Below are 26,170 nucleotides of genomic sequence, written 5' to 3' on the forward strand. Positions count from 1 at the left end.
GCTACGTGAGGCCACACCCGAGGAGACCGCACAGACTGAGGGCACAGGTCCTGCGGGAGATACTTTAACCACTTCTATCTGGGGCAAGGTGCTCCCAGTCCGAACAAGGACGGAAAAAGCAGCAGAGTTGGACTTTGCCTAGAGGTGGACCACTGATGTTTGATCAAGGCGGTTTGGGCCAAGGTAGAACCTGCAGAGCCCAGCGTTGCAGGAAAGTGAGGCGGATCCTCGCTCGGCTCCGGGAGGAGTCGAATAGGGAAGGGCGGGTCCTTATCGTGCCAGGGCTCAGAGGGAAGGCTCAAAGATCTCTAGGATGTGGCCTCCGTGGTGGAGGCGGGTCCTTGCCGCTTGCACCGCCTCACCGTGATGCGTCTGTTGTGGCCTGTGCAGGCTGGAGAGTAGGTGCGCGCGTGCGCAGAGCGCACGGGTCGTAGCGTTGAGGGCTCCCGTGGGTTAGCCCTGCAAATGGGTTCCCAGGCCTAGTGCCCCACGCATTACCACCTGTGATCGCGCGCCGAGGTCTGCGAGGAGGGGTCGCCGCCGAGGTGAGGGCGGCGGTAGTGGCGAAGGTGGTGGCAGCCGGCTAGGGGAGGCGCGCGCCTTCTAGGGGCCGGGTGCATACAAAGCGCCTTTGTCTCACCGCGCAGCCGGTCCTGGCTGGTTGGAACCACCCGGAAGCCTGTCAGGGCCGAGGGACTCGGAACCCACTTCTCTGTGCGGTGACCAGGCCCGCGTTTTGCTCAGGTCTCCACAGCTCGCGGGTCCTGAAGTATGGCAGCCATCCCTTCTAGCGGCTCGCTCGTGGCTACCCATGACTACTATCGGCGTAAGTAGCCCCTCGCCGACCCCGCCCAGAGCTGGGCCAGCGCCCTGTGGCTGACCAGCCTCCCCTCCCCAGGACGCCTGGGCTCCTCGTCCAGCAACAGCTCCTGCGGAAGTGCAGAGTACCCCGGGGACGCCGTGCCCCAATCCCCGGGTGAGTGCAGAACCAGCAAGCAGCGTAAGGGCAAAGTTCACATCCTGAGGTGGGAGGAACGTGGAGAGGGACAGGGATGCCACTGGGATGACAACATCCTGACTCTCCTTTGCACCTCCCAGGTCTCCCCAAGGCCGACCCTGGCCACTGGTGGACCAGCTTCTTTTTCGGGAAGCCCACTCTCCCATTCATGACCACAGTGTTGGAGTCTCCTGAGCAGTGAGTCCGTCTTCCATAAGGTTGTGGGAATGGTCCCGGTTAAAACCAGCTTCTGACCCACTGACTTGTCCTCTCCCTGCAGCTCGGCAGAATCCCCCCAGGCCTCCAGAAGCCCCATCACCCGCGGCCTGGATCCTGAAACCATGAAGCAGCAGCAGCAGCCAGTCATCCATCCTGACCAGGCCAACACGAGGGCCCCGTCCTGACCTGGCAGAACCACAGCAAACTCGTCTTCAGCGAGGCTAGGCCAGAGCCCCACCCATCCGCCCCACCCTGTAAATTAGGAAGGCTGCAGCAAGCAACAGACACCAGCAGGAGCTGGAGAGAGCCCCCCCTCTTGGTTCACAGCACTGAGCTTTCCTGACCCCATAACCGTGCCTTGCACCAAGCAGAGAATAAACTCCCAGCAGCCCTCCTCCCCGTGGTGTGTTTGAGACCTTACTGAATCCCCTTTTTTGCTGGGACTGCACTGTTACCAGGGCTTCCTGATAGCTCCTTTGAGACCTTTCCCAGTGATATCCCCAGATCTGGTGAGATGTCCTCTCAAGTGTGCCTGGCCCAATAAGCTGGGGTACCTCTGTTTCTAGAGAGCTTAGAGTAGCAGTTAGCCACTAGGTAGACAATACAGAGGATGCTGGGCCTCTGGCTGAGTTTGGTAGCTCTCAGCTGGAGGGACCCTGTGCCTACAAAGGAACCTGGTGGGTGACCTTGCTGCCTGGATGACTCCCCAAGGTTGGAGATGCTGGCACAGACTGAGAGAGGATTCTAGCCACAAGTAGCCTTAGCCTCAGAGTAAGAGGGTTGTAGGAACCATGGAGGGTGGCTCAAGCCAGCAAGGGAAGGAATCTGAGGTATGGCACCGCAGGCCTTCCTGCTGCCTCACCCTTCTGCCGTAAACAAGGCACTCTCCCTAGGGAACTGAGGCCTGTGCCTCCCTCCTGCCTGCCCTTGGGGTGTCCAGGTGGCTTGTGGGGTGCTGCCCTTACTCCTGAACAAGTTGTAGGAGGAGGAGGTTGTTCCCACCTTTGGGCTCAGAACAGGAAATGTGTTCTCCTGAGGCTGCAGTGTCCAGACAGTGCCCACTGATTGCATCTCCTTATTGGAAGCTGGGGACAGCCCACCGCTCTGGGCAGCATGTAGCATTGTTCCACAGTCACAAGAGTTTCTCACTTGTGAGTTGTGGTTTCTCTGAAGGCCTGTCAGGTTGCACAGCTGCAACCGGCATGGCTGGGAAGTGGCTGTTTTAGTGGCTGCGGAAGGGTTAGGAAGCAGTTGGAAATCACAGTATAGAGAGTGATCCTCAGATAGTAAAGGGAAGAATTTGGGTTCCACTCCAGATCTTGGGTGGTGAAACATCGTAAGAGATGATGGGCCCGGTGCTGGGCACATGGTAGCTTCTGAAGTAGCCCCCTAGGATTTCAGACAGAGTAGGGCAGATCTGTTTACAAGTGGTCTGTTGGTTTACCCCGTGCAGGGAAACAGTGCAGACAGGCCCCTGTGTTTGTGACACCAGGACTTTGTTCTCAGAACCTCAGGTTAGACTTTGAAAGTGTGTTCAAGCCAGGCAGCCACATCCAGGCTAGACCACAAGGCTTTTGCTAGCAGCACCTGTGGGTTTGGGTAGCTCTCTCTTCAAAAAAGTTCCTGTGGCCGGGCGGTGGTGGTGCACGCCTTTAATCCCAGCACTCAGGAGGCAGAGGCAGGCGGATCTCTGTGAGTTCGAGGCCAGGCTGGACCGACAGCCTCCGAAACAATACAGAGAAACCTTGTCTCGTTAAACCAAAAAAAAAAAAAAAAGTTCCTGTGGATTTCTAAAGTCACACTTTGTCATAGTGAGGCAGTTATATATTCAAGGAGCCAGGCCAGTTCTTCCCACAAGTCCTTGTCACCATGAAGTCACCCTTGGTTACCAAAGTTGAGTCTGCCTGGAGCTGAGGAAATAGCTCAGTCAATAAAGGCTACTCTGCAGGTGTGAGTACCTGAGCTTCACATTAGATATGGTAAACCTTGTTATCTCAGAACTGGGAGTACAGATTCTTGGGATGAACTAGCCATCTACCCTAGTCTAATTGGTGAGAGATCCTTTCTTTTAAAAATGACACCTGAGAAACAGCGTCTGAAATTGTCCTCCGACCTTCACATGCAAATGCAGAGTATCCAGTAACACGTTACAGAGTCTAGAAAAGTCAGGAAGGAGAAAGACACGTATTTCATCTTTCACAAAGTAAGGTGGAGAGAGGGGAAAGACTTCCTTTAAAAACAAACAATAACAACAACAACAACAACAAAAAAACTTCAGAACCAGCAAAATTTAAAGTTGTCTTTAAAAATGTGAAATACCAGGTCACTCAGACAGGGAGTTCTTGTTCTGACTTACCTGGGGATGGCAGTGAGCCCACCAGTTTCGTAATAAAGTGCAGAAGCGCTAAGACAGCGATGCTAAGACGATATGGACACTTGTGTAATGTAAACATCCTGGAAGAAGTAGCCTGAGACTGAGTTGATAGATAACCTCTCATCTCCGAGAGTCAAAGTAAACATTTGTGAAAGGAAGGCATGGCTAAGGAGCTGTTAATTTTCTGTGACACATGTTAAGTATACTTAATTATACCTGGATATACCAGATTGTAGAGAGAAGCCTTTTCCTTGCCAGCAGCTTTGGTTTTTCCCCACCAGTCACCTGGGCTCTGCCACATTGTAGTTCCCAAGTAACACACAAGACGCTGTATTAATTATGAAGCTGTTGGCCTTGCTTGTCTCTTACTGGCTAGCTCTGGCTTAAGTATTTATCCCATAATTGTTAATCTAAGTATTTCTCTTACCGGAGAAAAGTTCCAGACATCTTACTTCTCTGGCGGGCTATATCGTGACTCCCTGTGTTTCTCCTACCCAGAATCCTCCTGAACTCCTAGTCCGACCTATCTTGCTTCCCTATTGGCCAACAATGCTTTATTGACATATACACAGGACTTCCCCATCACCAGATTTTCAAGAATTTTCTACAGCTCATACGAGTAACACCTGTAACAAATACAACCTAAAGAAGGCTTCATGTTTTCGTACTTGACAAAGATTCCCATAACATCAAATAAGCCTACTTTAATTGCTCCCTTTTTATAAAAGAGAGACCCTGAGGCTACAAGGCCCCCTCTGGAAACTTAAAAGTTGGCTTAAGGTTAGGATAATTGAACCTAGAGTTGGTTTCAGAATTGTCAAGCACTGGATTAGGTATGACCTTAGTTATCTATTCAAGTGAATTAATAAGATGTTTAATGGAAATCTAGGTTACGTGGTTGAGCAAAACTTGTCCTTCAGTAACCAAAGACTGAGTCACACACAACATGAAGGAAACTTGAGATTGAACACAAACCCTACCTAGGCTGGTTACCTGAGTTAAACTCATTTAAGATTGCAAGATTTTGGAACTTGCAAATAGACATCTTTCGTAATGCTAAGCTAGTTTTATATCTATATTACTACTAAATTATTCATTAAGAGTGGGGGATGTTTAAGACATGGTCTTGTGTAACCCCAAGTTGGTCTTAAACTTGCCATGTTGGAGAGGATGACCCTCCTGTTTCCACCTCCCAGATACTAGGATTTCAGGTGTCTATCACCATGCCTGGTTATTCAGCGCTGTGGGTGGAACCCAAGACTTTACGCTTATTAGGCAAGCGCTCTACCAATTGAGCCTACAGCCCCAGCCCCTAAGCTAATTTAAAATAACTAAATAGCTGGGCAGTGGTGGGGCACACCTTTGATCCCAATACTTGGGAGGCAGAGGCAAGTGGACCTATGTGAGTTGGAGGCCATCCTGGTCTACAGAGTGAGTGCCAGGACAGGCTCCAAAGCTACACATAGAAACCCTGTCTCAAAAAACAAACAAACAAACAAACAAAAGCCCTCAAAAAATCCTTTTAGTCCTTAGCTATGACAACATGAGATAAGATTCCATTGCACCAAGCCTTGTGAGTATCTAAGAAGCACCAACAAGCTGGATGTGGTAGCACATGGAGGCAGGTGGATCTAAGCCAGCCTGGTCTATAGAGTGAGCTCCGTGACAGCCAGGGCTTACACTGGGAACCCTATCTCCAAAAATATGGGGAGGGGGAATCCATCAGCTTTTTCTCCCTGTTTTTCTCTTTCGTCATCTGGAACACTCGGTGATTATCTTCCTCTCTGAATGACAGCCTTACCACAAAACGCAGTTTTCCTTGTCTGCTTTGCACACAGGTGGTTTTTAATGTTATTTCTAGTGTTTCTAATTACGTATATTATCATTCTTAACTCTTAGGTCCCCCAGTTCTAGTGCAAAAATAAGCACCCATGAACTATGGCTGCCAGCATGCCACTGAAGAAAAAACCCTTGCAGGCACTGTAGCTGCATGTCCTTCAAATTGCACAGGCTCTCATACTTACTACAGACCCAAACACATCTAACTCCTACACTCTGTGTAAAGTCAGGAGGCCACAAGCAGATCAGCCTAAGTTTATGTTTCCTGAGGAATTACTGCAGTGCTGAATTAATAACTACATTTCTCAAACCTGAACAAACTTAAGGTTTTAAGATGACTTTTATTGTTGAAAAGTTTATTTCAACTTTTGCCAGACTTAATTTCCAGTCACTCATCAGCTATGGTCATGAAGGTTTCACAAGGTGTCACCGCAAAGTTGTTCTTGTTGACAAATCAAGCAAATGTCACCAACACCACAGAAGCAAAGACAACCCCCCCAACCCTGAAGAGAATGACAAACCTAATTCAGTGATTCTCAACCTGTGGATCATGACCCCCTTGTCAAACCTCTGTCTCCAAAAATATCTACATTATGATTCATAAGAGAAACAAAGTTATGATTGTGAAGTAGCAATGAAAATAATTCTGTGGTTGGGGTTCACAATATGAATTACTGTATTAAAGGGTCGCAGCATTAGGAAGGTTGAGAACCACTGGTCTAGCTGTATTGTATTCTGAAAACACACACATTTTCAATTTTGCCGACACTCTTTTTTTAGGTTTATTTTTTAATCTATTTATTTTTATGTGCATAGACATTTTTGCCTGCATGTATGTCTGTGCAAAGGTGCCAGGCTGTTGTGAGCTGCCATGTGGGTGCTGGGAATTGAACATGGTCCCTCTGGAAGAGTAGCTGGTGCTGTACTCTTAACCACTGAGTCATCTCTGCAGCCCCCTACCAACACTCTTAGAGATTATTCTATATCATAATCTTAACATTTAACCTTGTTTCTATATTTCTGAGAGGTTTTAGGGATATTTAATGAGCACTCATCTTTAGACAAACCTGAACAGAAATGTAAGAAATATTTATTTTGATTTTTTGTTGTTGTTGTTTTTATGGGGTCTTTTGGGTTTTGTATTGTTTTGTTTTGGGGCAGGATCTCTCTATGTAGCTCTGGCTGTTCAGTAACTAATTGTGTAGACCAGGTTTGGCCTCGAACTCACAGAGATCCACCTGCTCTGCCTCCCAAGTGCTGGGATTAAAGGCATGTGCCACGAAGCCTAACCCAAATTCTGTTCTTGGCAAAAACGAAAGGTTCAGTTACTTAGAGAAATTTTTTTTTTGGTTTTTCGAGACAGGGTTTCTCTGTATTGTTTTGGAGCCTGTCTTGGAACTCGCTCAGTAGACCAGGCTTGGTCTCGAACTCACAGAGATCTACCTGCCTCTGTTTCCTGAGTGCTGGGATTAAAGGCATGCGCCACCACCGCCCGGCTAGAGAAAATTTTTGACTAATGTCTATGCAAAAGACTTAGTTCTAAGAGTTTTCATTGGCCCTGTGTCCAAATGTTTCTCTGTGTTCTCCCTATCTAAGGACAATTACATCCCTGAGAACTGTATTTTTAAAAAGACAGCTTGACTTTACAAGAAGCAGTACAGACAGACAGTGTCACCTCTTGAACACAGAGATGACATTTCCTCAAGGGAGGTTGGGACATGCTCATCCATCTTGAGAGGTCAGTCTGAAAACAGCTGGTAGATACGTAATCAAAGGGTTATGCCCACTTCTAGTAAGGCAGGCTCACCCCCTCAGAACTGGGGCCCTAATGTCCGAGTATATAAGGAGCTGACATAGAGATCAGATAGTCTGGCTGGGTTTAAGGGGTCAAGCCTGGGTTCAGGGACACTGGAGACACACGGGGAAAGCAGGCTTGGACCAGAACCATCTGGAAAGACTCGGGTCCAAACAGGAAAGGGTGAATGGTGAATGAGGCAGAGCATGAAGGCAGTAGTTTTTCTGAGAGTGTTCTGCCTCGGGAGCTCAGGACAGAAACAGCTATATCTGAAGGGAAAGGACATGAAGCTCTGAAACTTGTCCTGTGGCATAAGATCCTGTAGAATCAAGGTGCCAAGGGGTGGGGTGTGTGTGGACAATTGAGCAGAGGAGTGACCAAGGACAGGTAAGCTCTGAAAAATGATGTTCTGGCAAGAACTCCACATGCCTGTTGCTTAGACTCTTGGCTTCTCTGTCACATGAAGTCTTCACAGGAGATGGGAGGAAGAAGCCAGGATGGCTGCCTGGAACTGGGGACTGCCTCCTGGAAGAGGACAGATGGAAAGGGAACATGGCTCCTTCTACACTCGTTCCTTGACAACATGAAGTATCTGAGGTATGTCTGATATGTTTCCTATCCCAGTAAGGGGAAGGATGTTGCACACCTTCAGTGGAGGTCCAGGGTAATCGTGAAGCCCCTTTTCGGTGGGTCCTGGCCACATCCAAGGTGCTCAGACCAAGTTCTCATACCTAGTGATGCCTAAGAGTTTCTCACACAGTTCTTTGAAGCAAGGTCTCTGCTTGGGGTCCTGGCTCCAACAGCTGAGCATCAGCTTGTACATGTTGGGTGGGCATTCCAGGGGGCATGACATGCGGTAGCCGGCATCCACCCTCAGGAAGGCCTCATGATTGGACATGCCTGTGGCCCATGGGAGGAGAGAAATGAGAGATAAGAGGCTGGTGTCTACCCTCCAATCCCTGGACGCTACACACCCAGCTGCCTTTGGCTCCCTCCTTGGATGCTGTCTCCAACAAGAATGACCACCACATGCTCTGGACATTTTCCAGCACACTGTGGCTGTTGCCTTCCCTGAGGACGGTGCCTCCTGGAGGTGATCTCAGCAGCATGCTCCTGGATGCTCAAAGAATGGAACGGGGCTGGGTGGCTGGTGGAGGTTATGGAAGGTGCCCCTCCTGTCATCTCAGCCATCCAAGGCCTGCCCCCCCACCACGCCACCGCATTGCCTGACAACAGTTGGAGACATTCTTGGGACAATACCTGGGTAGGGCATCTGCCCCCTGCTGAAAATTTCATGGAGGAGAACCCCAAAAGACCAGACGTCAGATTTGATGGAGTAATGCCCTCGGGAGAGTGCCTCCGGTGCTGTCCATTTGTAGGGGATGTTGTGGTCGTGGGAAAGGTAGATGTCATCCTGTAATAAGATGACTTAAGGTGGGGCTCTGACACTAGAGGGAGCTGCCGCTTGCACCCTTCCTGTGTAACACAGACAGGCATGGATGCCATGTCCTAGTGTGGGCAGGTGTAAACACACTACCTTATCCTCTGGCCTATTGACACCACCCCACTGATACCAGAGGTAGCTGCCACGGTGCTGCTAGAATCATGGGTAGGCCCTGTGTATCAAAAGTGTCAGTTCACTGGGATTCTGGCAGGGTGGGCACAACAAGGGGAGACCTGTAATGCGTGGGGACAGGAAAAGTTCAGTGTGCATAGCTATGTCCAGGGTACCCAGAGCTGGGCCAATGTGGCGTAAACAAAGCCGTGGCTCTATGAATGAAGCCTTGCCTATTAACACCACCCTATCAAGAACTCATCTTGCCCATGGCTAGGTTCAGCTCAAGGCTTGGGAAATAAAACCCCATATCCTGCTTCAGGTTTCTTCCAGAGTCCTACCTTGACAAGCCTGGCCAGCCCAAAATCCCCCACTTTGCAGATATTGTTCTCGGCAACGAGGACATTCCTAGCAGCCAGGTCACGGTGGATGTAATTCTGAGATTCCAGGTAGCACATGCCCTCGGCAACCTGGGATGCAAAGTCCACCAGCTCCGAAATAGGCAGGGCTTTCTCATCAGAGTCTGCAGGGTGACCAGAGGCCAGAGTCAGTTGGCCAGAGCTCAGATCTCATTTGCTGGGGCTGTGAAGGCTCCAGCAAAGGGCAGCTGGTCTGGCTTATTTGGAAAGGGGACAGTCCCAGCCAGACCTTCTGCAGTACCTAGAGACAAAGAGCACACATACATGCTCTTTGTCCCGCACACCTTCTGGGAATTATAAAGCAATCTAAGGGCAAAGATGTTGCTGCAAGATATTCTTGATACAGTGTAGCCACTGAACTCTCTAGATGTTGCATACCCAACAAGTGCTACTGTTGTAATTTAAGAAAAGCAGTGCAGGAGAGAAAGGTACCACAAGACAGGGTTCAAGCAGAGGGTTTTTTATTAGCAAAAGGGATCATAAAAGGAGGAAGGGGGGGAGACCAGTCTCTGGGGATGAGAGCAGCAGGAGAAAGAAATGGAGGGAGAGAGAGAAAAGGGGGAGATAGACAGAGAGAGGGAGAGAAAGAGAGAGAGGAATGGGAGGTTGGCAGGGCCCTTTTAGAAGGGAACATAGTGAATATGCACAGGTGTTGCTCTTAGTGTCTGCAGCTGAGGGCATATCCTGTCAGAACCCCAAGGACAGGCCAGTACAGACGCCTGAATACTAACAGCTGCACCTACAAGGGGCATGCATTTGATCTCTGAAGACCACTTCCTGCCGAAGACTACACAACTTTACTCTTCCAAATGCTGTGGATATGTTATTGCATATACCCCCAGGCATGACTGTCCCACACTGCCAACATTCCCTTTCACTGTATGAAGTTGGTGGCATCTTTGCACAGCACCTCAGCTGGTGGAGATGTTTCTGGTTTTGTGTTGAAGAAAACAGTGGTGTCTCCTTGTAGGTGAGATGAGTTGTGTCTATATGTGTGAGGGTATGTCTATGCCACGTGTGAATGTCTGTATTTGTGTATGTCAGTGTTTTACATGTGTTTGGGAACATGGACATATAGGTATGGCTGGACAGCAGGTCTCAGGAAGAGAGAGAAGCTGGTGGGCTGATGCAGGTCACTAGCAGGCTGCATAGAGCCTATAGGAAAGTTAACTGTGTGTGTAGAAATTGTGGTTGGGTGCGCTTTTCTGTACTCATCTACAGCTTTTCAAATTTTATGATCGGCATTTGGTAGATGTGTTGTATATGTATAATGTGTATTTGTACATGAGTATGAGGTCAGAGGACAACCTTGGGTGTTAGTCTTCACCTTTGACATGTCCAGGGAGGGCTTTTTGTTGTTTACGGCAGAGCCAGATAAAGCAAGGGTTCTCCCATTTCCTCCCATCTCACTGGAGGAGCCTTGGGATGACAGATGTGGGCTTCTGTGCTTAGTTTTACATTAGTTCTGGTGATTCTAACACAGGTCCTCATGCTTGCCTAGCAAGCACTTTACCCACGGAACCATCTCCCTGGCCATTTTTTTTTAGTTTGTGTGTATAAGGGGAGGTAGTATGTGTGGTGAAAAATGTACTTGTTACTGCGGGTATGTGCACTTGTATACATGTTTATGTCTTTCCCTGTTTGTTCTCCATTGTTTTTTTAGGGGCGGCAGGGGTTAGAGACAGGGTTTCTCTGTGTAGCCCTGACTGTCCTGGAACTTGCTCTGTAGACCAGGCTGGCCTCAAATTCAGAGATCATCCTGCCTCTGGCTCCGAGTTCTGGGAGTAAAGGCACGTGTCACTATGCCCAGCTTCTATCTTTAGTTTTTAAATATGGTTTATGTGTCTGAGTATGTTTTCCTGCGTGTATGTGTATGTACATGTATGCCTGATGCCTACAGAGGTCCAAAAGAGGGTGTCAGTTCCCCTTCAACTAGAATTATGGATGGTTGTAAGCCACCGTGTGGGTGCTGGGAACTGAACCCTGGTCCTTAGCAAGAACAGTAAGTGCCCTTAACCGTTGAGCCATCTCTCCAGCCCCCACACCACCAACCACGTCTTAAAAGAAAAAAAAAAATAAGTAACTTCTTAAACAAGAAAACAACAAGTTCATCTGGGGACTCCTGGCTATTTTGTGGGGGGTCAGGAAGGGATGGGTAGGATCTGTATGTCTGTTGGCTTATTTGTTCTTTTAAATTTCATTTTACATTCCAACCACAGTTCTCCCTCCCACCCCTCCTCCCACCCCCTCCCCCCTCCCAGCCCACCCCCAGTCCACTCCTCCTCATGGGTAAGGGTTCTCATGAGGAGTCAACAAAGTCTGGTTGGGGCGGGTCCAAGCCCTTCTCCCATGCATTAAGGCTGAGGGTGGCGTCCCACCATAGGGAATGGGCTCCGGCAAGCTAGCAAGGTACTGTGCGAAGATGCCACCAGGTTTGTATCGTGTCCTACTGCCGTCTCTTTCATGGGTGTCTCCTGCTGCCTCTAACACTTTCGCCTCAGGGGAAAGGAGTGTGGAGCTTGCCACTTACCCCGAAGTAGCTGCAGCAGGCTCCCCCTTGGGCATGAGCTCCGTGATGATGTAGACAGGGTCCCCTGCAGATGCCACGGCATACAGTGCCAGGATATGCTTGTGCCGCAGTTTCTTCATGGCCTGGATCTCAGACTGGAAGGTGTGCTGGTGCAGAAGGTTGTCTGAGAGACACCAGGCTCGGTGAATATAGTCTTTGAGCTGTGCCCCGAGTAGGAGGTCCAGGCCTCCTGCAGCAGCTCAGGAAATACGGTCAGCCTAGAAAGACAAAGGCTAGCCCCCAAGCTACAGCACTAAAGCCACCACCACCAAGGCCTCGGTGCCCCAAGCCTGATGTGTCAATCTGCCCTCCTATGCCCCCACCTGGTCACAACTGCCAAAGTCAAAATTTCCCAGCTGGATGTTTTCAAGGTCTTGGCTGACCTGAATCCTTGAGGTATCAGGTGTAAACCTGAGGGTGAGGCTGGGATTCTAGGTGAAAACTCAAATTTCCAGTGACCTTTCGATAAAAATGGGTACAACCGAAAGAAATTATTCCCACCGCGATGCTGTAGGTACCCAGTAAGTGTGTTGGGATACCTCCAGTGGCGTGAGACTATAAGTGCCCACTGATAGGACTAGTGGGGAAGAAACATGTGACCAAGCTGAGTTGGGCCTGGGCCGGCTCACCTCTAGAGATCACCTTCACAGCCACACGGACCTGGCCTTTCCAGAGCCCTTCGAAGACCTCCCCAAAGTAGCCAGCCCCCAGCTTCTTACAGAGCGTGAACTCCTCCCTTGGCCTCTCCCAGTCATCCCAGTGGGGCAAGGGCTCAGTTTTGTGCTGGAGAGACAGAAAGGGTGATGGTGGTTGGGTCACTCAGCTTGTCTCCAGGAAGAGTTTGCTCTGAATCCCACACGAGGAGCCCTATTTATCTTTAAATTTAGAGCTACCCCCAGCATAGTAGTATCTGAGCGTCCTGCATTAAAAAAAAATGCAGCTGTCTTTATCCACCAAGGTCAATAAGCCCCCTCAGGCAATTGGCCAGTGACCCTTGTCACCCGCCTACCACGGGTCAGGATTTAGCAGGAGCGCAACTGAGTTCTAGTGAGTCATCATAGTAAGAGTGACAGCCAAGAGGAATACCCTCTTCTGAGCCCCTCCCACCCCTACACTGCACTCCACCTGTCTGACCCTGAGCATCTATGTCACAGGGGAGCCAGGGGCCTACCTTGCAGCAGGGCATGGTCAGTTGCAGGCCATGGGACAGGCTCTGGGTCTTGTGGTAGTCCACGAGCTCAGATAGGCTGGGGAAGGACACCGCCTCACTCAGGTGCAGCCAGCCCACGTCGTCCCTCCAGATTCTGTAATGTCGCACGGCCTGAGAATCCCGCACTGGGGTGGGTGGCCGGAGGAAGGAGGCATAAGCAGGCATCCTACCTTGCGTGCCCCCCCCCACTTCGCCTGCCCCTCCTCCCACCCTGGGACACCGCTCGCACATGGCTACCTGGCCCTCCTGTCACAAGCCATGGCTGTTCTGCCTCCTGCACGCCTTGGTTACTAGGACGTGTGCACAGTGGAACAACTGCAGAGCCTTGGCTTCCACGGCACACATAGGACACGCCGGAAAGCGCAAGGGGAACCAACCCAACCTGGTGTGCCTGGCTTCCTGCCTCAAAGGCTGAACGTGGGTAGCTGGACCCCAGGGAGGTGTCAGGGCTCCCAGTGGAAGAGGAGGATCAGAAGAAAGGCAGATCATGCGGTCAGGAAAGCCTCGGAGATAGCACAGGTGAAGGGAGGTCTGAGGAGCAGTTACCGGAGAGAACATAGTCTGCTCCTGGCTTCCGGCTGACTCTGACCAGGAAGGCACCCTTTGAGTTGTCCTCAGCCTGCAGCCTGTGCTTGGCCTCTAAGCGGGAGATGCAGCCAAAGAACCACCTGCGGGGGAGAAAGTCAGCCTCAGCCTATCGATCCTCACACTCCCACGGCCACCTGGTTTCTCAACAATCTCACCTTTGCCCTGCCTGTCTGGAGTCCTAGCTACCCCTTGGCTCCTACCTCCCACTCCCAACCCCAACTAAGCGGCTTCTCCTGTTGCTCTCAACCTCTTGGCCCATCCATGGGCCCTGAAAGACCTAAATGGCTGGTTCCGGACACCAGAACCTGTCCTAATGGCCCAGCAGTGGGATGGACGGGCAAACACTGCCTACCAACCTGCTCTGGAAGGTGACCACCCGCGGATCAGTCTGTCCCCAAAGGCCTGCAATTCCATCATGTGGATGTCTCATAACAGTTTGTGGGCCCAGAGCTGCAGACCCAGCTTCGGCCCAGAAGGAGGTGGGAAAGAGATCTCAGCAACGGCTCCCCAGCGCTGCTTCCTGGCTTATACTTTTCATACACGTGTTTACCTAATCACATGGCCATTTGCACATGTGCACTATGTGCACAGACATGAATTCCCATCCATGCGCTCACATTTGCATACTTGCACAAGCACAAGCATTCTTACCCGAGCACGCACACCCTTACGTGCTTGCACAGACACAGTGGCACATGTCTATTCTCCCATTAGAAAGCATTTGCACACGCTGGTTTCCAACACCAGGGATGGGGCATGCCTGAACTGAACTCTACAGGTAGAAGTCCTTGGAATTCCATAGGCGCTCTCTGCCCACAGAGTCTTCAACACCCTCAAAAGCAGTTGGAACATGGGTTCCACATAGGAACCTAGCGTTCAGCTCAAGCCCCTGAAGCCCACCTCCTCGGGTCCTTCAAAGCTGAAGAATGTCGCCTACTCACCCCTCTGACCCCTTTGACTCCTCAACTGTGCTCTTCCGCTGACTTCACCTGTGTTAGATTCTCCGGACCTCAGGGCCTTTGCTCTTACTATGTTGGTCACATGATCTCTTCTCTCTCCCCCTCTCTCTCCTCCCTCTCCTCCCTCTCCCTCTCCTCCCCCTCCCTCCTCTCCCTCTCCCTCTCTCGACAGGAACTCACTATGTAGAACAGGCTGCCCTTGAATTTAGAGATCCATCTGCCTTTACCTCCTGAGTGCTAAAGGCATATGCCACGACCTGGCTTTTCCCAGTCTTTTATATACACCACCCATGCCTGCCTTGTTCCCCCATCATGAGCCCCTGTCTCCGGAACTGTCCTAGGTATCGTTTATTACTCTTGTTTCTCGTCTCCTTGTGTGCTCATAATCTTCCATTGAGCACAAAAGATGCTCATTGTGAGACGAGTTGGTGGGGAGGGGGTGGTCTGAGGAGCAACACAAGAAACCCCTCCTGCTGGACCCTTCCCAGCCTTAGCTAAACAGCTTGGGTACTTGGGTGGCGTGGCCATGCCAACACCAGGTACTACTGTATGTAGTTCCTTAACGACTCTAGGGGCTCAGGTATGTGGGTGGCCAGGAGCAGTGGGCTAAGGTGCTTGAGTGGACAGGAAAAAACCACACCACTGTGTTTGCACCATGTACCCTCTACAGGTGATACAGATAGGTGTGCCCTAGCACACCTCTCCTTTAACTAGGTTGCATATCTGGTTCCGGCTGTTTGGAAAGTGAGTAAACTTCACACCCCCAACAGCGCTTGAATTCCCACACAGATCTTTTCTCTCACAGACAGCATCCTAAAAACCCGTACTAGGCCCTTCTGTGCTACCTGGGTCCCAGCAGAACAGTACTTATGGGAAGCGGTCATGGGCGGGTCAAAAGGAGAGGCCCCACTCCCCAGCGTCGCACAGAGGTACGGCCCCATCAGCAACCTTGTGTAGCAGAATGTCAAGGATCAGAGTGTGGCCAACTGAATGTCTAACTAGGATCTTATACCCTCTGGCTTCCCCAGTCCAGCCCAATGTCCACCCCACCGCCCCATGTGCCAGCTCTCCAGGGCCACTCACGGCTCAGACTCCACAGTTTCCTTCTCTGCCAGGTAATTGTGGGGCACGTAGCCCTCAGCCAGGGCTTTGCCTGCTGCGTCTAGTAGGGTGGCCCACCACCACTGGTCCTCCTTCCTGGTAACATGCAGGAGGTCTCCCGCCTGAAAGCTCAGTTCGTCGTCTGTTCGTGCCTTGAAGTCCCAGAGGCCCGTGTATTTAGGGCCCAGGTGGGTCTTGTCCCAAGACATCATGGCAGGCCCAATGGCACAGCCAGCTGTGAGCTGCTTGTGGACACTTGCTCCTGGGAGAAGTAGGCAGGGCTTTTCCCAGCAAGCTAGCTAGTCACACCCACTTCCTTATGACAGGAGAGCAGCCACACCCAGCACCCATTGGAGATGGACTACCCTGTCTCCACCCCAAAGGCCCTTTTGCCCCCTGTACGTTCTTTTGTCCTCGGGATCAAGCCACGATGAGTCAGTGGAAGTCTGCCATCTAAACGACCCCTTGACGAGACCCAGTCGCGGTTACAGGGAATAGCCCACTAGGTGGTGAGCATACAAGTATCAGCTGAACCCTCCGCCCCTGGGGTGTGAGCCTTGGAGCCAAAAGATGGGGAGGGGAGTGGGTGGAGGGAAATTTCTAGGATGGTGGCAGGTTGCTAGAGTTAACAGAGTAGAGAGCAAAGTGTTGCCTCTTCTACGAGAAAAAAAAAAAACCCTCCTACACTGGCTGGTGCATCCCGCCAATGGAGGCTTCCCTCCTGCACACACTATGAATGGAGTTATGAAGGACTTGACAGTCCTGACAGACACCACCTCCCTGGGGAGGTGTCCACCCACCAGACACTGACAGGACTAGATCTAGGGATGGCATCAAGAGAATCAGGCAGGGCCTGTGTTGGAGACAAGGGCGGGAGGGGCCTGGGTGAGACCCGTGGAACTGAGAGTTTTGAACTCCTGCTACAAAGCTCTAGTTCCTTGAAGGGAGGACACTCAGATGCCCCTCTATCCTGAGGAAGCCACTTAGGACAGCATGCTAGACCACAGCCTGACATCTGGGGAGACAACGGGAGCCAAGGGATATGAAGGCACGAACGTCGGTGTGGGTTATGGGCTGGCTTAGAGGGCTTCCTGGTGTCTTCCAACATCGTCTGTAGTCCCTAGACCTCAGCCCAAGAAGCAGGCACTGTCCTGTCTTCCCAGACAAGGACACAAGAGGGCAGCCACAAAAGGTAATGACTAGGAAGTGTCCACACCACCAGGGCCTCTGCAACCCAACCTCCCTCTTTCCCAGGCTTCCCTTCTGCTCTGTGACAACCCCGCCCCCCCCTCCAGTCCCTTAGCCCTCACTTCCATGCTATCAACCCAATTCCTAACAGCCATACTTTGAACTATTCCAGTCTTCCTGCCTGCGGGGGGGGGGGGCTCCCTCTGCCCTTAAACCTTGAAAACTCCAGATTCCCTCTCTCTCCAGAGTGGCCCTAACCACCTTTCTCACTCAGCTGATGCATTATGGGGTGCTCCTACATAGGGATCTGGAAAACAGCCGCATAGAGGGGCGGGTGGGGAGGGAAACGGACACGAGTCTGTAAGGATGAGTGACCTGGGAAATAACAATGTACGAGAGACTATGAGACTGCTATTTGAGTTTGGGGGGGGGTGGGGGCGGGTAAGGGCGTGGGCCTGCTGCTTCATGCTAAGGATCAAATCCCGGCTCACACGCATGTGATAGACATATGTTCTACCAGTGAGAACTGCGCCCAGGCCTTGAATTTTCTTTCACTGAAGAGATAAGTGCGCTACTCACCTGCTACCACCTATGAGGATTAAGAACAGCAACACGCTGTTATTAGTAGCTCCACGCCTACCCGGCCCAACCTCAGTTCCCAACGAGGTGTGGGGAAGGGGTGTTATAGGGAGAGGAAAGAAAGGTGGGCGGCACTGGGAGAGGTCAGCCTCAAGAACGCCGCGGTTGCTTTCCCTGTCTGCTCCAGAGCCCCGGGCCTTGAATCCAAGCTGTTATCCCAGACAGCCACATGTCCCTAGATGAGACTTGTGGGCAGCTCTGTGGAAGGTATCAGGTAGCTCGAAAGTCCCTGGCCTCTCCCAGGAGGGCCAGACCTGTTCATCTTTGGCTGACTAAACACACAGGAATGTGCCAGGACCCAGCCAAACCTGTTTCCATGGCTTGGCCGCAAGCCCGGCACCATCTTTCTCCCCGGGCTGTGCCATCCTATCTCTAGTGTCCTCCTAGTTTGAGTCATGGCAACCTCTTCACATCAGAATGCTATCATCTTATGCCATGCAAGCCCTTGGGCTCACACCGCTGCTCTGTGTGCTGCTGGCAAAGCAGGGAGCCCACAGCAGCCAACTGTCAGCTTCAGATTCCTCCCCATCAAGGGGTCAGGAGCTGCAGGCTGAGGCAGAGGCAGGGCGGTGCCTCCTCAGTTCCATCCCACTGCCCCTTCCTCCTACAAAGACCAGTGTCAGCACACTCTGTCGGGCTGGCCTCCACAGCTCCTAGGAGCACTCTGTTCTGAACCTGTGGGTCCCATAGTGACTGAGCCTCGCCGCCTCTGTCTATGGTGCAACTCATGCCCTCAGTTCCCCTCATCCAGCCCTGCTTCCCCATGAGAAAGCCCATGACTGGCTAAGGACCCAAACTCCTTGTTACCTGCTGGGTTACTTCACATGGGATCCCGTTCCCACCTCCCTCTTAGCCAACCCTCAGATGTGGTTGGTGATCATGAACAAATTGGCCTCTGTGAGTGCAGAGCTGGCCCCAGATTCCATCCCTTTTAGGGGAACTGCTGGCCTTTCTGCCTTATACACCTTCTAGATAGAGCTACAAAGAGAGTGAAATGGCCTGTGGATCCCTGAGCACAGCCCCCACCCCCAACCCCCAATATACTGCTCCTAGTGCCCTAAAGTGTTGAATGATTCAGGGTCCAACTTCTCAAGGCATCACACACAAACACAAAAGTGACCCAGGGAGGGCTTTGCCCCAGATGGTAGGTTGTCTGGTTGTCGGTATCCTACCTATATCTGCCTAATCCTGCCGACCAGGAAACTCTGCCTCCTAATCGCTGCCCTTCCAAAGAAACAGTCTTGAAACGCCACACTTTGGCATCTGGAAAAGGCCTGGGGGTGCAGACTACCAACCAACCAGTCTGCCCTTTCTGAAGCTGAAGAGCCTTCTGGCTTCAACCCTTGTCCAGGGAGCTGGAAATGGCTGTTCACTTGGCCCCGGCAGTCTCCACTGTTGATGTCACGGGGGTCCACATTGTAATGTAACTCTGGTTCTGGGGGGGGGTGTGGTTCAACTCTTCCTTTAAGAGCCTCCAACACTTCATTCTGGGAACTGGTGGGTGAATCTATTGGAGCATGTTTATTGAAGCTGACTCTGTGTGCCTAGGGTTTGGCAGTACCTGTGGGGGCAGTGGGTGAGGGCAGGGGATGCTGCTGCCCCCTGCGAGTACACAGCCTGTACTGGGGAGACATGCTTGGGAGCCCTAGCACTGGTGAGACGAGAGAAATCAGGCTTCTCATCCTTGATCCTAGGAGGGAGCTGAGGGAGCCCAGGGTGTGGGGAGGGCAGGGAGGAAATTGCTGCCTCTGCTGGTACTCCTTTGCCCAGCATGTCCTCACATCTCCTCTTCTATCCTTTATCAACACTTTGGAGACACCAGGGGTTCAAACTACGCCGAGAGGAGCACATCAGCTTTCATTTCTAAGTAAGTGCTCATGACCTGACCAGGCCCAGTTCGCACGTGTCCGTCAGTCCATCTGCTGTGCACATGCTGGTACCAGCCTATGTCGGTGAAGGAGACCCAGTGTTGGATTCCCTGAGGCTAGTCGCCATTCCCAGTTGTGCGGCATCTCCCATGTGTGTGGGTGACAAGTGTTTCCATGGGAGACGCCCTCCAGGAAGCAGTTTACTGTAACTGCTGCACGTGGGGCTGGAGACTTGGTCACGTGAGGCTCGGATGGAGCCGCCTGTGTATGGCATTCATCTTCTCCCTCAGTGTGGCGAAGGTGGGACGTTCCTCGGGGCTGCCCTTCCAGCACTCCACCATAAGCATGTAGACCTCTGCTGGGCAGGCAGCCGGGCGTGGCAGCCGGTACCCACGACTGATCTGCTGCAGTGTCTCATGATTGGTCATTCCTGGTAAGGGGCCAGCAAGAAGAGGGGCCAGACAGCAGTTACTTTGATTCTGCCTGGGGGGGTCACCAAAGAGATTCCCCCAACCCTATCCTCTGCATGACCAGTCTGTGCTGGTACTCCAGCCCACTGATCTTTGGGGGTCAGTGACTCCCAGGGCAGGGTGTGTCTCCTCCCTTAGGGTAGTCTGGACCCCAGACTACCTCCCGCAGGCAGGCTAAACTTTCTCTGGTGAATCACGGTTTCCTCTCAGATGGCTCACCTTCATAGGGACACTGGCCGTAAGTGAAGACCTCATACAGCAGGATGCCGAAGGACCAGACGTCTGACTTTTGGGAGAAGATGCGGTAATTAGCTGCCTCGGGAGCCGTCCACTTGACAGGGATCTTGGAGCCACTGCTTGGGGAGTAGACATCATCCTGGGGATGGGGGGGGTAACGGTGGGGAATTCAGAGTAGTGCCTTCCCCTCTGCGGGAGTTAGGAGCCTAGAGCCCCCACTGACCTTGAGCAGCCTGGCCAGGCCGAAATCAGCCACCTTGCAGGCGAGGTCATCTCCCACCAGCACGTTCCTGGCCGCCAAGTCCCGGTGAACAACACGGCGTTCTTCCAGGTAGCTCATGCCCTCGGCTACTTGGCAGGCAAACCCCAGTAGATGAGGTAGGCTCAGAGCCTTTCCCTCGGGGCCTGCACAGAGAGAGGAGAGAGAGAGTCTGGGTGGTAGTACTCCCGAGGGCACAGGATGGTGGCTGGCAAGACAAGTACTTGTGAAGCATGCTTCCTCTGTGCTTTGGTTCCCCCTTCCCTGAGGAAGGGAGAGCAGCAGCACCTACTAAGGCCTAGTAGGCAATGAATAAAGTAAAAAATAAAAGATTAATAAAAAAAGGAAGTCCTGCAATCACCACAGGCCTCAGGCCGAGCTGTTTCTTGGCACCTGCCTGGGCCCCCAAGGGGAATAGTACCCAACCTGGACTCCAAGGCAACAGATCAGAGGTTAGGAACACAAAGGGAGCCTCTCCTGCCTGTACTGCAGTCCCAGCCTTCAGAACCACCAGGCTTTGACTCTCTTTAGCCAGTCTAGGCTGGGCCCAGTCCCTTGGCCTTTGCTGATCAGAGGCCCAGTAGGACCAGGTGTCTGCAACCTGGGCTACATGCGTCCCTTCCAAAGGACCAGGGACTCTTCTTTTTAGACCCAGGGCATGAATGTTATGAGGGTTAGTAGATGTGGCTGCTACAGGGTAATGTCAGGGAGTGTACTCACTGCCCAAGTGGGGGGTACTTACTGCCCAGGTAGACCTGCAAGTTGCCCTTGCCCATGAGTTCAGTAACGATGTACACAGGTTCACCCACGGAGCATATGGCGTGCAGCCGGATCAGCCGCTCGTGCCTCAAGCTCTTCAGTGCCTCAATCTCCTTGGTGAGGTCTGCCAGTTTCATGTCAGCTGTGGAAAGGGCGCTGCTCCAGGACTCTGTATGGCTACCACTGCCCCAGGCTCCAGGGTCAGAGGGCAGTACTGCCCAAACCTGGATGCAAGGCCTCACCTGATTTGATAACCTTCACCGCCACAGGTATAGAGCCCAGCCACAGGCCTTCCCACACCTCCCCGAAGAAGCCTTCACCCAGCTTTCTCCGAAGAACAAATTCTGAGCGTGGCCGTTCCCATTCGTCCTGAGCCAGGGGCATCTGTGGGAAGGGACACTCAGTGTGCTGTCTGAGACTCACCTAGCAGAGTGGGCAGGAGGGCTGAGCTACTATTTGAACCTAGCCTTCCTGTGAGTCTCAGGAAGAGCTCCAGCATCAGGCCTCAGGCCTCTCCCTGCCCAGCACATCCTTTCTCCAGACCCAGGCAGAGACAAAGGGGAGACCAGAGCTGACCTCCAGGAGGGCCAAGCCAAGAGCTATGAAGCTAATTGCTTCAGGGACTTATGCGGCCCCTTTACCAGAGCCGGACATCCGTCTGCAAACACTCATTACAACCCCTGGCTAGGCTGTCATTACAGAACCAGAGGAACCAGATTGCTGCCCTAGACCCAGTAATACCAGGTACTGGGGGAAACAATATCTCCTCTCTCAGCTTCTGCCCTCGGGACCTGGAGCAGCTCTGGGCACCTTCCCACACTAGCCTGGACTCCTCCTGTTGCCCCACAGAATTGGGTGCATCCTGTAGCCCTCCAGGGTTCCTGGTCTTTCAACAGCCTCAGAGGAGATAAAACTGGTGAAGGGGACCAACTCCATCAGAACATGGGATATTCCTGGCTAGATACAGGCCTGAAGCTTGCCAAGGGACTCTAAGTCAGGGTTCTCTATGGCCCCCAGATATGAGGAATGTCTCAGATCGTCCACCTGGGGTCTACAGGGCTGTAACAGAGGGTTCTGGATCAGCTTCCAGTTGGTCTTGTAGTAATCCAGCAATGCATCCAGGCTAGGGAAGAGTCGGCCCTCCTGCAGATAGAGGCTGCCATTGGGTGCCATGCAGATGCGGTAGTGGCAGACTTTGGCCTGGGCCCGGACTGGAAACAGAGATGGAAAACAGTACCTTGGCTGCACCTGCCTCAGGCACCCATACCCCCAGCATCTCAAGTGGTTTTGCTCAGATTTGCCATAGGGTCTCTGAGTTGGACAATACTCTGTACAAGAGGGGGGCATGGGCAGCTATAGGCCACAGGACAGCCAGGGGACCCCGGGGACAAAGAGTGTTAAAGAAATACTAAGTCCACTAGGTGGTGAGTGGAGGAAGTTGGGAGAAAGAGGGAGAGGAAGAGCGGAAGGGAAGGAGGGAGGAAACAAGGAAGGAAGGAAGGAAGGAAGGAAGAAGAGAGGGAGGAAGGGAGGGAGGAAGGGAGGGAGGGAGGGAGGGAGGGAGGGAGGGAGGGAAGAGAGCTTGATGACTAGCATGTTTGCATGATGGGCAGCTACCAGTATAGGGATCAACCCCTCCAAGGACAAGGGGGTCAGGCCTGGTAGAGCTTAGCAAGACAGCCCACCCGGGATTTGAAGTCTTGAGGTGTTGTCTGGGTACCTGACAGAGAATATCCCCCGATGCTGCTTTCACTGGGCCGGATGAGGAAGGCCCCTGGCGCGTTGGCAGGAGACAAGAGCAACTGCTGGGCCTGAGTCCTGCTGATCCCGCTGAAATACCAACTGCAAATCCAGGACACAATAGTCATCTTTCGAGCCCAGTCATGTGACCCTGGCAAGGTGTGAGGCCTCAACTGTCCTGCCATCTCTCAGGGAGAAAATATGTCCAGTGCCTGAAGCTGGGGGTCCCAGCCTACCACCATCAGGGTGACTGGTATCTCCTTCATGTGGGCGTGACTGTCCACTAACCTGGACCACTGGTTCTGTTATTCTAATATAACTCTTGTTCCCTGATCAGAATGTGACCACCAGGCCTCAGCGAGAGCTAACAGCCCCAAAGATCGAAACCCCAAGACAGGATCTCAATGTGTAGTCCTGGTTGGTTTGAAACTCACTATGTAGACAAGGCTGGCCTCAGAGACCCACCTGCCTCAGCCTCCAAGTGCTGGGATTAAAAACACATACAATCCATCCCCGGCCATTCATTCCCTTCATTCTTAGAAACAACCTCAGAAAGACAAAGTCACTCCCAGATCGACTCCACTGTAAGCACCTCTGTTCCCCAGGGTCCAGACAATGTTCCACAGCTGGCTCAACTTCTCATCCAAGCTTTTCCACTTCCAAGAGCTTCCTTCCAGAAACCCAGTGGGTTGGGGACCACAGCAATGCAAGAAAAGACCTATGAGCTTAGCCCTTCCGACCCTCCCGATGGAGGCAAGGAAGTAGGGGACACTCAGTGTGAGTCAGGTTAGCCCACAAAAAGAGCAGACAGGCCAGGCCCACTCCTAGGGATACACGGGAGAAGAACTGGTGTGGCCAGGGTGTGGGCGGGGACTGGAGCAGGAGGGATGAGGACAGCTGAGACAGAAAGGTATTAGCAAATAAGGGGACAGGGGCCTGAGAAGCAGGAGCTAGTATTGGCCGGTTGAATGAGTGTAAGGGGCTGTCAGGGATACAGATGGAGCCTGGGCTGGGCAACAGGTTCAGGAAAGTCCACACAGATTCATTTCAGAAGCTAGAAGTCTAGACCCTTGAAGTTTCCTCTCTCTCTGCTACTAAGAGCCAGAGCCCTTACTTAGAGGTGGAACTGAGACCTTCTGGCAGCTGAAGAGCCCCTGGGGGTGAGGTCCCCTCTCAGGACAACAGGAACAAGACTGTGGGGGACCAGAAGTGGGAGTTTCTCCAACATAACCCCAGCCTTTCCTTGAAGCCATTGCAGGATACAAGTCAGTATGGAGTTCAGCTGGGCTTCTGCAACAGCCTGAACTGTGGAGGATATGCCTCAAGGGTCTCTCTCTCTCTCTCTGGATTATAGGGTCAGGTTCTGGGACTAATGACACCGTAAGTGTGGTCAGCTCTTTGATCTGCAGGTTCAGCCAGTCATTAGCTCTCCCACCAGCAGCCCCAGCCCTGCCTATCACGCCAGAAGCCTGTGGGACCTGTTCGCAAGTTCTGTCTCCCACACGTGAGAGACCCCCCCCAACCAAAACAACTTCCTGGCCTAGTCGACCCACTGCTGAGGGCCAGCAAGCAGGCATGGGACAAGTGCCTAGATTCGTTTCTATGTTTCCATTTCACCTGCCACACAAAAACCTCCTGGGAGGCTGTGGCGGCTGAGGGATCCTCGGGAGGCTGGAGATGGATTATGAGCGATGCTAATGCCTGGGGTTTGTATGCAGAGGACTCAGACTGGGACCCAGCTGAGCGCAAGACCAGAGACAGTCTCCTAGACAAGCTCTTGAGCTTTCAACTGGTTCCTGCCCTAGACCCTGCTGTATATCCTTGCTGGTATGCAAGAGTTGGACATCAAAACCAGCCACTGCCAGGGACTTCCCAGTCTTGGGGGCAAAGAGAAGGCTCTCCACCATACCCGCTCACCAGAACAAGTCAGGGCTATATCTGCCTGGCACTTAGACTCTATTTGAGGTGGTTGGGTGACTATGAGTCGATGAGAGGGGAAGATGAACAATTGACTCTGGCCTGGTTTGCAGTGCCTGGAAGCACTGAGGATGGCTCAGGCACAGCCCCCAGCCTTCCGAGCAGTGCGACACTATGTCCCCTGGCAAAGGCATCTCAAACCTCAGTTCCCGGCCTGGAAGCAGAAGCCACTCACTGCATACTGTAGCAACCTCTGTATGGAGGCAGCAGGGTCCTGCAGGGACTATGCAGAGTATCTGGACTATCCAGCAATTGGCTCCCTGGGCTTGCTCACTTCTGGGTCCCCCCTCAGCAGTGCAACAATTCCTGTTGTACTGCCACGACACCCCTGTCAGCTCAGCCCAGTGCCTGCAGGCCCTCAATAAGCCCTTACTGACTGTTAAGCAGGTATTTCCTACTCTCAAAACTCTGACATACTCCACTGGGAATGGCAGGCTTTTAAGCCCTACCTCCCAAGCCCAGATACTTACGGTTGGTCTGAGGGCGTCTCAGGGGTGGCCTTGGCAAGGTAGGTGACTGGAACCAGTCCCGTACTGGGTGGACCAGAAAGCCTCTGTGCAAAGATGTAGTCACCCTCCTCCTTGAGGGCGTAGAGTCTGTCCCCACGACTGACACTCAGTTCCTCTGCACACCGAGCAGTGAAGTCGTAGAGCGCGCGAAAGAGTCGGGCGCGTGGGGCAGCAAAGCTGCAAGTCTCAACGGCAGTGGGCTGCTCCAGCACTGGGCTGTCATCGAGTCCCTGGATCCGGGGGATGTCTTCCTCCGAGTCACCCGCTGGCCAGATCTTATCCCAGAAAAAGGACAAGAAAGTGAGCCTCTTCCGGAAGAAGGGCTCCATGCCTAGGGAGCCTGGTTGTAGACACAGGCGCATGGAGCTGACTTGGGTCAGTACTCGGGGTCCTCAGTGCTGCCGCTGAGAAGGTGGAGCACTACAGCCATGCACCGAGGAGGCCAGGGTGCGAGGGAGAAACCAGAAAGGCTGGTGGAAAGCCAGGCTACCCCGTGCTTCCTGCCCACGTCCCTACTTGACACAGGATGGGAAGTGACAGGTGACACAGACCCTAACCCTAACCCCGGAGGTCATTACAGAGGGCTCCTCAATCAGGCACACAGCACGTGTCAGCTTCCCGGATGGCGTATCAATGCGTAGGGTCGAGGGTGACCTCCAGCCCAGGGCCACACAGGCTGCTCCTCCTATCCTTCCACAGCTATGCAGTCTGGTGAGTAGGATCTCGGCTAGGGTTAAAAGCAGCTGGACTTGAGATTAGTGCCGCGGTATGCTCCTAAGGCTAGACGGAGATGGGCGGAGCCTGTGGAAGGGGCGGGGAGGGGAGGGGAGGGCCTACTGGGACATGCTGCCCTTTACCTCCCCGCTCCCAAGCACAGGTTAAGGGGACCTGCTCTACCC

General features: G+C 52.6%; 3 protein-coding genes across 5 annotated transcripts; 1 reads left to right on the forward strand and 2 right to left on the reverse strand.

The window, feature by feature from the left end:
* The first annotated feature begins 371 nt into the window (after positions 1 to 371).
* Ppdpf (pancreatic progenitor cell differentiation and proliferation factor) lies at positions 372 to 1,610 on the forward strand. 3 transcript variants are annotated; one of them, XM_040732868.1, is made up of 5 exons: positions 372 to 545; positions 648 to 826; positions 899 to 1,000; positions 1,099 to 1,195; positions 1,278 to 1,610. In XM_040732868.1, exons 2-5 carry the CDS (start codon positions 772 to 774, stop codon positions 1,399 to 1,401), a joined length of 378 nt encoding a protein of 125 aa, XP_040588802.1. In that variant the 5' UTR covers positions 372 to 545; positions 648 to 771; the 3' UTR covers positions 1,402 to 1,610. The 3 variants fall into 3 exon arrangements, with proteins under 3 accessions (XP_040588802.1, XP_040588801.1, XP_040588803.1); XM_040732867.1 differs by having other exon boundaries at positions 745 to 826; XM_040732869.1 differs by having other exon boundaries at positions 378 to 545; positions 745 to 826; positions 899 to 976.
* A 5,996-nt stretch (positions 1,611 to 7,606) lies between these two features.
* Positions 7,607 to 15,881, reverse strand: Ptk6 (protein tyrosine kinase 6). The gene is given in 9 exon segments (XM_013116621.3): positions 7,607 to 8,124; positions 8,485 to 8,638; positions 9,121 to 9,302; positions 11,729 to 11,753; positions 11,755 to 11,891; positions 12,397 to 12,550; positions 12,939 to 13,102; positions 13,524 to 13,645; positions 15,608 to 15,881. Coding segments are annotated over 9 exon segments (1,356 nt in total). The 5' UTR covers positions 15,838 to 15,881; the 3' UTR covers positions 7,607 to 7,936.
* A 3,073-nt stretch (positions 15,882 to 18,954) lies between these two features.
* On the reverse strand, positions 18,955 to 26,170 carry Srms (src-related kinase lacking C-terminal regulatory tyrosine and N-terminal myristylation sites). Its single transcript, XM_013116620.3, has 8 exons — positions 25,233 to 26,170; positions 22,766 to 22,887; positions 22,090 to 22,256; positions 21,288 to 21,429; positions 21,029 to 21,187; positions 20,251 to 20,432; positions 20,010 to 20,166; positions 18,955 to 19,750 (listed from the first exon to the last, which is right to left on the reverse strand). Exons 1-8 carry the CDS (start codon positions 25,631 to 25,633, stop codon positions 19,557 to 19,559), a joined length of 1,524 nt encoding a protein of 507 aa, XP_012972074.1. The 5' UTR covers positions 25,634 to 26,170; the 3' UTR covers positions 18,955 to 19,556.

This window comes from Mesocricetus auratus, unplaced genomic scaffold (assembly GCF_017639785.1).
Source record: "Mesocricetus auratus isolate SY011 unplaced genomic scaffold, BCM_Maur_2.0 Super-Scaffold_100028, whole genome shotgun sequence".
In the NCBI taxonomy this organism is placed as follows: domain Eukaryota; kingdom Metazoa; phylum Chordata; class Mammalia; order Rodentia; family Cricetidae; genus Mesocricetus; species Mesocricetus auratus.